The sequence below is a fragment of the Borostomias antarcticus genome (assembly GCF_949987555.1).
Source record: "Borostomias antarcticus genome assembly, chromosome: 15".
Lineage (NCBI taxonomy): Eukaryota > Metazoa > Chordata > Actinopteri > Stomiiformes > Stomiidae > Borostomias > Borostomias antarcticus.
Window position 1 is genome coordinate 8,275,618 of NC_140248.1, and position 13,116 is coordinate 8,288,733.

The 13,116-nt window shown below is 47.3% G+C and overlaps 1 protein-coding gene across 1 annotated transcript in view; it reads left to right on the forward strand.

The window, feature by feature from the left end:
* tspoap1 (TSPO associated protein 1) overlaps positions 1-13,116 on the forward strand; it is a gene marked incomplete at both ends in the record, with an annotated part of 65,074 nt that overhangs the window by 35,826 nt on the left and 16,132 nt on the right. Inside the window, 9 exons of the mRNA XM_084450184.1 lie at positions 475-654; positions 7,197-7,364; positions 8,131-8,214; positions 8,374-8,463; positions 8,631-8,753; positions 8,907-9,011; positions 9,359-9,409; positions 10,374-10,406; positions 12,563-12,743. Coding sequence (XP_084306310.1) covers positions 475-654; positions 7,197-7,364; positions 8,131-8,214; positions 8,374-8,463; positions 8,631-8,753; positions 8,907-9,011; positions 9,359-9,409; positions 10,374-10,406; positions 12,563-12,743 — 1,015 coding nt within the window. The remainder of the gene's footprint in view (positions 1-474; positions 655-7,196; positions 7,365-8,130; positions 8,215-8,373; positions 8,464-8,630; positions 8,754-8,906; positions 9,012-9,358; positions 9,410-10,373; positions 10,407-12,562; positions 12,744-13,116) is intronic.

The following is a 13,116-nucleotide window of genomic DNA, read 5'->3' on the forward strand; positions in this document are numbered from 1 at the left end:
CCAGATCAACACCGAAGGGCACTTTTATTGTTGATACAGCCTAAATTGTGCTGAATATTTCAGTCTGTCACAGAGCGTTTCCTTTGATTGTCTCAGACAGGCAGTGTCAGTCCTCAGCTGTGTGTGAACAGGCAGCCATTGTTCCGTCGCTGGATGGCTAACAAGCGAGTGTCTTTGTTACTCTTTGCCATGCGCTGGTTGGTTGACTGTGCCAACTATCTATTCCCTAAGCTAACCCACACTCCAGCTCCACACTAACAAGAATGCTCCCCGAGTTATAGCTCTGTTACTCAACACTAGCATGTTACTGTACACGGAACATTCTCTCATATCGCATATAGATCTTATTGGAACGTCATCTCATCAGTTTGGCCTGTCCTCCCTCACTAACTTCTAGAACGTGTATTTGTGTGTGTGTGTGTGTGTGTGTGTGTGTGTGTGTGTGTGTGTGTGTGTGTGTGTGTGTGTGTTCAGGGTTCCCCTGTTCCATCAGGCGTGCTGGAGTTCGAGCGTCTGCTGAGGGAGTCCCAGAAGGAGGTTCTCAGGCTACAGAGGCAGCTGTCAGTCACCTCCTCCAGAGAGCCCAGCACCAGCCCCGCCCCCGGCCCAGTCACCTCCTCCAGAGAGACCAGCACCAGCCCCGCCCCCGGCCCAGTCACCTCCTCCAGAGAGACCAGCACCAGCCCTGCCCCTGGCCCAGTCACCTCCTCCAGAGAGACCAGCACCAGCCCCGCCCCCGGCCCAGTCACCTCCTCCAGAGAGACCAGCACCAGCCCCGCCCCCGGCCCAGTCCACCCAGACAAGAGCCCAGTCCCCCCAGAGGAGGTGGAGAAGAGGGGGAAGGTAAGCTCGCTCTCTCTCTCCCTGCTATATACTGCCCCCTATTGGTGAGCTGAGCTCTGTCAGTCATCTCCATGTTCACTATAGGATCGCTCTAGGCATCCATCACTTCCCTTTTAACAGATCTTATCTTCGGTTGCCACTGAACGTTTTTGCTTTTACATTCAAAACTCAACTTTTACAAATGTTGCATCAAATAAATCGAAGGCATTTTGCTTAACAAAGTCAAGCATTTTATGTATCCAAGTTTAGAAAATCAGTCGCGCACAGTCGTGTTTTGAAAATCCAGAGACTGTGGAAGTGCAGAGCTTCTCGCCGGGCAGCAGGCTGACGTTACGTAGCTCGCTGAGGGCCAAGTTTGCGATTAGGCTGAAGCCGACATGGACCGGGTCATGTCTGCTTCACCAGGGGGGTGGACAGCCTGAGCTCGTACCGCTGCACCCGGGATTACGTGCGTTTGGTTAATGAGGAATTCAGTCGACTGGGGTTTTTCTAAGCTTAGTATATGTTTACGTCGGCCTGGATGCTGTTTTGCCCCGTTATATAATGGCTTTCAGTCGGAGCTGACAGTAATCTTCCAGCAGCCATAATGAGATGATTCCTTCTCTTTAACCTCGGCCCGATCAAGCGGCAGAAGTCACACGCTGACTCTGCACCTCTCAGCAGTTCTTAGGAACAGTTCTCTCTCACACCCTCACTTATTACAACGCCAGATGGAATGCCTGGATAGACCCTTCTAGAAATCTAGTTTTGGTTGCATGTATACTGTTCATGTTTTTCTAATTTCAAAGTCTCCACAGTGGTATTTAGACAGTGAATGATAAAGTGTAGCCTAAATATCATTGTCTTTAACTGACAATAAAAACAACTTTGACAGGTGCAACTATAGTTACATAAACAAAATTGCTATCCTTGTACTACTATTTATAATGAGGAAAATACTCCGATTTGATCCGATGCTGTGAATTACTATAAATAATCAGTTAGAAATAATCAGTTTTCTTAATTCCTCCATTTTAGGATGTGCACCTTGTGACCATTTCAAGTTTCTGAGTGAAATTCCCTTCTCTCTTTGAAGCCTAGAGGAGAATGCTGGTTGTGGTAATCTGTCATTTGTGGGACACACACAGAGAGAGACAGGCACGCACAGACAGGGGCCATGTTGTGTGCCCTCTAATCCCCTGTAACAACAGAATGGTACGGTCCAGTAATCCTCTCTCTGTTGCCGTGGCAGCGGTGAGAGGGTTTTGGATGGTAGGTAAGACTCTAGCCACACCAGAGACTTCTATCTCGGCCTGCTCTTGAGGTTGCCACAGATCACAGGGAAGGGGTAGGTCACATATTATTTGTGTCGGTGTGTTTGGGTGTCAGTGAGTTGCCTGTGTGTGTTTGTGTGTGTGGTTAACCTAAGGCATTTTTATGTCCATGTGTTGTCATGCAAGGGGACATTATATTATTGAAAGCTAAACCTGTCCTAGAAGAACTACCAATTAAAATAGAATCCCAGTAGTTGTGGCTATCTGGTTGTATCTTTGTAGCTGCGCACCTAAAGTCATGAGGGAGAAGACTATAATAGCATGTTTATTGCATCGTTCCATTGCAGTTACATACATCCTATGTTACTATTGCTACATGAGTCCCAACTAAATGAGTTTCTCTAGCAGATCTGGTGGCTGTTGCATTTAAGTTTGCATTTCAGTAAATACCACACACAGTAGTGACTCCCTCCCAGGCCTATGCTGTAGTTAAAACCTGCTAGCTAGTAGAGAGAGACATGAGAGACTTGAGGCCTAGTCGAAGAGTGACGCTTGTCAGAAAACCTGCTTCGTAACGGTCAGATATTCAGGAGCTTCCAGATGTGGAATTTCAGCAGCTTTTTTTTTAACTTAGGGACAGGATTGCAAAGCGTTTGATCGGTGGGCATCGATATGTACTGTATTCAAAAGGAAACAACAGCGGCCGGGCCAATCCATTAAGGTGCTTTTAAAAGAAGTGATCCAGTTACCCGTTTCAGTAGTCCACAGGGATTAGGGCAATGTGCTTATGCCATTCAGGGCCTGCCCTGCTGAACGAGATCTGTCACTGTTTTAGTAAGCATGGACTTGGCCAGTAACTTGTCCTTCAGTACGTGGACCAGACCAATGTCAAGGTGTGTGTGTGTGTGTGTGTGTATGTGTGTAGATAAGATGGGCCATAACACTGATCAGGCCTTGTGTGTCGTGGATATGATTTAGTAAGCATAGACAATGCCTGATCACAAACACAGACCCCTTTTCTACATATGCTTAGGGACTATGCTTTATTTAGGCTCACTGGTCTTTAATGAAGAAATAAGGTGTCGGCACACGGTATATGATCCTACCTGGAGTGTTGTGTCCTGTCACCAGACCAATACTAGAGGAAATAAAGGACCTACAATAGGAGAAATGTGCTGACACCTTCTGTCTTTATTCAAGAGTCTCTTTTGCCCATCACAGGATTCTGAGAAGTCGCTCGTACTTACCCACTTAACCCCGATAGTGTGCTATAGCCACAGTTAGTGTCAGGGGGATTATTAGCTGTTGAACAGCCAAACGTGGGTGTGTGGTCGTCCAGACAGGAACCTAGACAGGTGGAGGCGCAAATAAGATACTGTATCACAAGGTCATAACACTTCTTGAAGAAAAAGTCAGATTGGGGAGACATGCATAGAAAATCTTGTTGGGAATGTGTTGGTTCTCATGGTAGCCTATACTGTAGTTTTGTTTTTTTGTCGTCTCCTAATCTTCTTCTCAGAATCAGTCTTCTGAGAAAGGTGTAATGACAGTCTGTCTGCTCTTAGAACTGAGCCAACACCCTTGCATCCTCATGTCCTGCAGCAGTGTGGCCATTGAGACTCCAGTCATACCTATAAATAATTGACTAATAGCATTGTGTAATGTTGCACGAGCAGTGCCGTGCAGAGCAGTGCTTTATCACTCTTGCATGTCATACACATGGTTATGATATAGAAAGTTTTGATTTTGGACAAGACTGCAGATATGAATGCACTTCAACACTGTCTATCTCTGCAGTCTGTTTGCTTGATAATTCAAGACATAGTTGTTAAAAGCCGGCGTCGATCACTTGAGCTCTTAAGTGCTCTCACGAGACGGAGGCAAGGTCAGGGTCGGTGTGGCAGGTCAGCCTGGGTCACCATCAGATATATATTCTTATAGCTTGTATAATTACAGTTGTACTGCATTATATATATTTATGTTTATATATACTGTATATTTTCATAATATTCACAATAGCTGTTACACTGCTCATAGTGTTGACTGCTAAAAACTCCTTACACTGTGAGATAAACATACTGCTTATCCACTGTTTTTCTTCTGCGTCATTGTATTATGTTATTCTGGTAGTCATGGCTACACTGGTCACTATGTTTACATACTGGTGTGCACACCACCCTGTAAACACCACCAGTTACACCATGCCACAGACCCACCTTTGTGGTTTTTGGTTTTGTAATTGTATTTTTTGTGTGTGTGTGTGTTAGCACCTTGGTCCATGAGGGACGCCCTTTTGTTCCCGTATGCTGTCTGTGGACGAATGACAAATAAACAAACTGGAACTTGAGATCACCTCTGCTCTGAGCCTTAAACAGCTAGCCTATTTGAAATACAAACAGCTATGCTGGACGGGTGTAGGAGTGACGAGGAGCGGTTGAAGTGTGATAGACTGTGATAGATAGATGGTTCACCCAATCACCTGGCAAGTATTTTTGAAAGTGCCTGCCCTTTTCTGAACAGTTTCCAACAGAGAGTTCCCAGAAGGTTATGAGAAGCAAACCATCTGGCGTGTCAGGTTCTCAAACAGCAGCATGGGGGCTGAAACACTGATCTCATCTGTTTGCACATACTGTGCTAAACCATAGCCTGACAAGTCAACTACCTGTACTAAAACATAGCCTGACGACCTACCAGTAAGAAAATAGTCTTGACTACTTTTAGCTTGGCAGTTTTTGCCATTTTCTGTTCAGTACCAATTAGGCCACCTACTGTACTGTGTGGTAGAGTATTGGATCTTGTTTACCTACAGAATACTTGACTTGAGTCATACTGTAGTACAGAGACTGTGGCAAGGTCAAACGGGTCTCTATTCACTGTGACACCTCGTATCACATGTCACAATGCATTATGTACAGTAAATACATGCCTCCGTGTCTACCCTTCATAACACCTGTCTGAACTGTGTGACAGCACCAGAACTGATCATCTTTACTATAAGCTCATCGTTGTGAGCAAATACTCAAATTCCCCGTTTAGCATGCAGTCTGGACTCCGGGGACTGCTTCTCCTGTGCAGTAATCGCTCACTCACTGACTCGCAACAAAGGAGTGAGCTTAGACACACCGACATCTAGATGGTGTCTATTCCATCCTCAATCGAAAGTTGTAAGTTCATCGTTGGCGTCATAATGAGTGCTTTGTGTCCATATAAGTCACCTTCCCTAGCTCATGTTGCATATACTGTACAGTAGTAGGTAATTATGTATGAGGATGTGTGTCTGTGTGCAAAAGCTGAAGCAAATCCCTGCTTTTTACATGAAGTTGTGCTAAAGTTTACACGTTTTACTGAAGTTGTGCTATACTTATAGGGCTACTTATTTATTTAATAAACTCCATCCTCACTTTTTATATCCACAAGAAATGTGAACTAGGGTGGGGTAAAATTAAACTTTAACAAGGCCTGTGTGTGGCCGTCACTGCATGTCTATATGAATGCATTGATATATAGATAGAGATATGTGTGAATAGCTATATTTATATATATATATATATATATATATATATATATAGGTATAGATATACGTTGTGATATTGTTCAGTCCTGTCCCGTTCCTAACGCCATGACACTTGTGACTGATCCTGTTACTGGGTCGTGTGCCTTGACTGCACTAGCCCAGTTCTGCTGGGAGCATAAGCACAGATTTATTCAATTTCCCGCCCCACTCGCAAGTTAAATGTGCATTTCATGACCGTGTTTTTATTAAGCGTCGCACGCTAAGTGCCAGGAGGCATCGTTGAGCAAGCAACCTCAGGAGGCAGCAGAACGCAACACTGACAGCCTGGTGTGGGACTGGTTGTAAGCCTGAACTGTTAACAACTACTGTACATGTAAACCTCAGAAAATGTCTCCACTCTTAGGGAAATGTGGTAATTATTTTGGCCTGTAGTCCACAGATAAATGATTGTTGTTGACAACATCGTAATGGCTTGGCGGTCTGTAATTATTCCCGAACAAGGCGCGTGCTTTTCTCGTTGTGATTATGAACGCTTGAATTTACAATGAGCTAGATTTCAAATGTGTCCACAGTTTGTTAGCCTACATTTAATGCACATTCATTTTCTCCTTGAGGATAAATAAAGAACCTCTATCTAACAAATGTCAAACAAGACGTGAGATGTATCAACTCACAAGTGGTGGGCTAGAAGACAGGCCAGTAGATAGGTCAGTGGTTAGAGCGTCTGACTAGTACACACCAAAAGGTTGCTGGTTCAAGACTGGCCCAGGGACACCAAATCATGTCATAGATCACTTTGGATAAAGACATCTGTTAGAAGGCAATGCAGTGAAATAATAAGTGGGTTAAAGCCTATCTAATGATTTAAAAGATTACATTAAAACATAAACCTACATGAATTTGAACTGGGGTTAAATCTCTTCTTCCTCTAGTCCAGGTGTGAAAAGGCCAGATGACTTATCATCTGTAGGTGTGCTCTAAAATTAGACGCTGATTCCCAACTCTTAACCCGCTCAAGCCGGGGTGAGAAGGAAATCAAGCCAATGTCATCCTCTCCTCCAGCCAGCGCCCTCTAGTGGTCGTAAAAGCATAATTGCCACCAGTCTGTAGATGAGCCATAAACTTTGTAGTAATAATGCAATAATAATTAAAGGAAGACAAATTCTTCCTTTCAAACTTGAACAGCACAATTGCACAGTAGGAGGGCGGGCTGCAGCCTCTCTGCTGGGCTGTTCAAAGTCATGTTCCAAGCCGAAGGGGATTCCTCCTGGATTACTTGGTGATCGTGGTCAGACCACTCGCTGATAATCTCTGCCTGGCAGTTGGTGGGAATGTCAAAGTTCGTGTGGTGTACGACAATCCCAAGTTTGCTCCTCCTGTCAGAAGTAGCTCTATCTGGTCACGATTCCAACCTGCAACCGAGAGCTTAGCCCCAGGTTATGGGTGATGTCATCTGTGGATTCTTTATTATATCGCCTTGCCTGCGTCTCCCTTGCGCAGTAGTACACGCCATACCCCTGCCTGCAGCGCCTCGCCGTGTCACATGATTTCAGAAACACGCTGTCCCCGTTCTGTGCCCCTGGCAGGTTGCTGGGGAAACCCCGTGCGTGGCGTTAGATGAGGCTCCAGCCAGGTGTGAGGAGACTCCCGGAGAGGAGGAGGAGTCGGGGCTCCGACTGACACCCCCGCCGGGCCCTTGCCCCGCCCCCTCCCAGCAGGAGGAGCACACAGAGGAGCAGCGCCTGCAGTTCCTGGTGAGGACCGCCCACTCCCCCACCTCCTACACCACGTCCTCAGCTTACACACACACACACACACACACACACACACACACACACACACACACACATTAATATCAGTCGTGGTTGCAATTATTGAAACCAGGCCCGTCTGCAGAGGCTCACAGTGGATCGTGAGAGCAAATAGGGCCACAGACGGCTTTTTAATTATCAATATTGTCTTGCTCCGGCGTCATTGGAGAGGGCAGCAAGCTGTTTCCAGTCAGCAATTAGCCCCTCTGTCCATTCCCCCACACTGCCCCAATCGTAATATGGGGCTGCTGAAATAAGCTGATTTCTCCTCTGCTGGGCCTGCATGTAAGCTGCATTTAGAATAATTAAAAGGATGTTAAGCTTTGTAATACCTGGTTGTTACCATGTCAGAGGTCAATATGGAAATTAAGGATTTATATATTCCCAATCCAACACAGATTGATGGTCCAGCTACTTCTTGACAAACAAAACTGATACCATCGTCAGGACGTGTCCTGCTATACATTCGAGTAAATGATTGAAAACAATATTGTTCTCAGATAGTGATCTCTCCATTTGCTGTTCGTGTCTAAGGGCAAATATCACATTTAAATCCTTGACAATAAGACGTAGCATGCAAACAACCACAACCATGAAAATGATCTGATTTCAGGGTAATTTCATATTCTGTAGCGTTCCGATTTCAATAGGCACTGTTTGGCCGAGGCCGGCGTGACACGATTCCGCTTTGTGATTGTTGTCTGCTCAGGAAAGTGAGCTGAGCAAGAAGAGAAAAGAATGTGAAAACTTTGAGCATGAAGTGAGGAAGCGACAGAAGAGATGTCTGGATTTGGTAAGCCCGGTTCTGCCCCCCTCGTACTGGCTTACCGCCGTCCGCTGGTATCAATTTAGAACTGTTGTTGTAGTGCTGGGGGCTAGGTTCAGGGTTAGGTGTTCTGGGTCTTCCCCCCCCCCCCTCCGTCTTAACTCGTCCTTTGGTGCCGTCTTACAGGAGAGCCAGCTTGAGGATGAGCGAGGCAGAAATGAACAACTAAAGGAGGAGTCGGATCTCCTCAGGAGGAAGGCACAGCTGCTCGACCGGGTCAGTCAACCAAAGCACCCGTATATGTCTATGACCCTCACACTGTCTGTGTGCTGGCCCGGGAACCAGACCGACCTCTGACCCCGTATCTTCGATATGTCTGTGTCCCTGTCCTGGAGGTAAGGGGCGCCCGGTACTCATGTCCAGTGTCAATGTCTCCGTCGCAGACTCGGGTTGAGAATGAGGAGCTGAGGGAAGACCTCTCTGAAGTGACCGCTCAACACAATTCAGTTCTCGAGGAGAACCAGAGACTCCGTGCCAAACTGGAGAACCTAGAGCAGGTCCTAAAGGTAACGGCCTAGGGTCTCAGGCTCAGACCGCTGACATATTTGATCTCAGTTGTGTTTTAGAACTATGCTTTTTTCTTTGAGTACAGCGCATTTCCGTACAGCAGAATGGCGGCGAGGTGACGGCCTCTCTCCTCTCTCCTCCGTGTTTTGCAGCATATGCGTGAGGTCGCCGAGCGAAGGCAGCAGCTGGAATTGGAACATGAGCAGGCACTGGCTATCCTCAAGTTCAAACAGGATGAGATCAAACGATTACAGCGGGTGAGCCCCGCCCTCCCCCCTCCTCACTGTCCCTGGGTCCTGCTGGCCAGCCACACAGCCACCAGGGCCCAGCCAGCAGCCACGCCTGCTCCCTGCTCACACACACAAGCCACCTCTCAGCAGCACTTTTGGGCTTTAGTCCATATTCGGGGGGGTGTACTTGGAGACTCACTCCAGCAGGAGGCAGCCTTCGGGCGCAGATCTGCCGTTCAGTCACGAGGCCTCTGGTGGCGTATTGGTGCCTTTTTCTTTTTTCTTTTTATAAATGGAGGAATTGCAGACAGGAAGTGACTGTGTGATTTGAACTGACGGCAGACGTGTTCATGTTTTCCGTTGTTCTCTGACAGGCTCAGTTTTTCGCGAAGCGGGAGCATGAAGGGGTGGTGCAGATGCTGGAGGTGAGTCTCCTGGTTGTGTCCCCGTGACCGTGCGGTCATCAGAGACCCGCAGGTCCTCTGCGTAATCTAGGCCTTTCATCATCAACTAGAATGTTCTCAAAAGTACATGAACTCAGAACCTCATGCAAACCACACGTTAGAACACTCTCTCTATCCCTCTCTCTATCCCAATCTCTCTCTCTCTGTCCCTCTCTCTCTCTCTCTCTCTATCCCTCTCTCTCTCTCTCTATCCCTTTCTCTCTATCCCTCTCTCTCTCTCTCTCTCTCTCTCTCTCTCTCCCTCTCTCTCTATCCATCTCTTTCCCTCCACTCTCAGCCCCTACAGTAGAGAGGGGTGGAGTGTGTCAGTGTGGCGTTGGTACACAACTACACAACTCTGCGACGCGGCTCATTATCCACCCAGACGCCTCGTCCTTCCCTCCCGCCAACCAGACGAGCCGTCCAGCCACTCTATAAATACTCCATCCTCCCTCCCCGTCCTCAGCAGACGAAAAAACGTCCCCCTGACAGGAGGACGCAGGGAGAATACAGAATCAGTCCTTTGTGCAGCTTAAACACCTGTCTGTGGATCCGTTAGAGACTGCGCCCCCCCCTCCCCCCCCCCCCGCGTCGCACCAGCGCTCTCCAGGCTGGGGCAGAGAACCGTTTGAACAGATGGCTTCTCTACGTCCTGAAACTGGAATGGGCTGTAGGTTTAGCACACCTCAAGTGTACAATAAATAAATAGAATTCAATTAAATAAACAAATGAAACCCGAATGGCCCTGTTCTGGTCTGTGGCTGTAATAGGGAGGATCACTGGCCCAGCATGGCTGCCTGGCCTGTCTAAATGTCACACAAGCATCTTCTAGAACACGCTACATTCTGAACATTGTGAAATGTGCATATACGTTTTGTTCTCGTATTTGAACCATTGTGCGAGGTGTCGGAGTCTGTTCCTAAATGAGGCTTGTGTTCTGTTGTAGGACTTGATCCAGCTTGTGTTGCAGAGAGAGCTGGTAGAGTACAGCTACTGTTTGACTCGCTCACTAACGGTTTACACCCCTCCCCTCTCCATGGCTTTTTTGTCGCCCTACTCACTCTCTTTCTCTCTAAAACCCGAGCATCACCAGAGAAGGTCTCTCTCTCTCTCTCTCTCTCTCTCTCTCTCTCTCTCTCTCTCTTTCTCTCCCCCCTCCCTCCAGAGTCTGAATGTTAGGGTTGAGCCCTCCCACACACGTTTAACTGTAATGCAGTTGACCCAGCTCTGTTGGATAATGTGTCAAAGCTATTCTTTTAAATCCCGACTTGAATGTCGAACTAGAACTAGAGGAGAGCCGTTCTAGTGGTGCGTGACGGGCCCTCTCTCAGGACTCTGGACTCTTGACTGCAGTGTCTCTGACCTATTAACCATTTGTCTTCCTCTTGGACTCAAACGTTTCATGAGCATGTGTTTGAAGTGTTCCTTTTGTGCTTATGTCCCTTTCCTGCTAACCAGAGTACATTGGACTGCATGCAGGTACCAGAAACCCCCAGCCTCCACTACCTCACCCAGCCCCCCCCCTTCTACCTATCCCAGAACCCCCCCCCCCCCCCAGACCAAATCCTTTCCCCCATTAAACATGTAATGTACTTGCAGCAAGCGGCCGCTCAAAGTCAGCTGATAGTAGTGGTTGCTATATACTGTCATGTACAGTAAAATGTTGGCCTTGATGCTCTGAACGGCAAAAGTGACTCAGTAGTGTGAGTCCTTTACTTCCTTTAAGTATACACGTTCAAATTACAGTTGCAGTCTCCGTGGTAACTGTTCATAGTCATTGTGTTCATTCATCATTGTGTGTATACAGAGACCCGCTAATGCAGACTAGCTGTGTGCATGTGTGTGTATGGGGGGGTTGGGTTAGGGTTATGAGATATGGTTATGTCAGTGCAATGTCCTCAGAAGTTTGCAAAGTCAACGCGTGTGTGCGTGCGTGCGTGTGTGTGTGTGTGTGTGTGTGTGTGCTAGAGGTGATGAAACAACGTGTGAAACGGCAGGGACAGGGCGATGGACTAGATTAGAACTTGAGCGCAGGAGAAGTAGCTTCATATTTCAACTACAGTAGGCATTAAGATACTGTAGTTAGTCTGCTTTCTCGGCAGCAACTCTACCCTCAGAGTATTCTTAATCAAGCCTCATTCCTGAAATATAATCTGACTAGTCGCGTCACGCACATCTTCTGGAGAGCTCTTACTTGGTGAAACCGCATCACATCGGTCACCTCAGAACCCCCGACACCCGTCTTGTCAGTTCGAACATAGCCTAGTATCAAGGGAGATCATGTTTGCGTGCAACCAGGGCTTCGTGTAGGTAAATGGTAAAGAGGTAAGAGGTTTGAACAGGAAACCGTGCTCAGACGGTTTCGTTTGGGGCCCCTGTCACATCGGCCTGCCAGGAAACTCCCACCACAGCCGGAAGCGAAAGCAGCCGCTTATAGAAACACGCCCGGGCTGACACTCAGCCCCGCAGGCAGCTCTGCCTGCGCTCAGCTCGCTGGCGGCTTTCATTAGGGTGAACGCACGACTCCGCTGAAAGGCGTGCAACTCGCTGCAAAGTACATTACCCTTCTTCAGAATCGTGTTTGTCCCTCCCACTCTAGAGTTCCCCTCGCACCACAAAACCACTTTGTGCTAAGCCTTCCTTACTCTTCTCACCCCTCTCATTTTGAATTTCCATTTGAGCTTTTTTTCTCTAACTGGAATCGACACACATGTTTGTATCTTGTAATGGGCGTCTTTGTGGTTGATTGATGTTGATTTGTATGGAACATTTTATATATTAATGAGGATTAGATTAGATTGTCTTGAAATACACAGATATATCAATCACTGAGATCACTGGCATGACTGATAACACATATAACAACATTCATTCTAGCTCATACTGCAGCTACTATACTGTAAAGATAAATGAAATCCAGGCATGTGGGCCTTGATAATGCCAGAAGCATGAAGCATGTATTAGAGGCTGAGGCTGTTGATGGACTGCCAGGGCTGAGCCTCTCATCGGTTGCTTGAGAGGTCTCTGATTAGGAGTTGGCATTGACCCTGTGTATCGTGTGTGTGTGTGTGTGTGCGTGTGTGCATGCGCGCTTGGGTGTGTGTGTGTGTGTGTGTGTGTTGTGTGTGTGTACAGTCTAAGGTGCGGGATCTGGAGGAGAAATGTCGCAGCCAGAGCGAGCAGTTCGGCCTGCTCTCCCACGAGCTGGACAAGTTCCGTCTTCAGACGTCCAAGATGGGCGTGGAGGACTCTGCCTGCCACACCAACCCTAGCCTGTCCCATCTGACCAACGGCCTGGGCCTGACTGGGGAGAGAGGTACCGATTCCAACAAGCAGCCTCCTGGTCGTTTCGCACTCATATCCCATAATACTCAATCATATTGAGGCAGATACACTCCTCATCCCAAAACATTCATATCATTTCCATTCTCTTAGACTCTCATTGAGCTTCCGTCATTAGACGCTGTCCTGAGATGATGGCCATGATGGCCGAGGAGACAAACCCCGGTGTGTTGCTGAATGGCAAATTTCATTTGAAAAAGCTTCCAGATGGAAGTATAGATAAAGCCGAAGTTGTGTGCACATATTGCAGTGATGTAGGCTACTCTGTCTTTCTACCGAAGCAAGTTGAGTAAAAGAAAAGCTTCCCGATGGAAGTTTAGATGAAAGTGATGTTGTGTGCACATTGC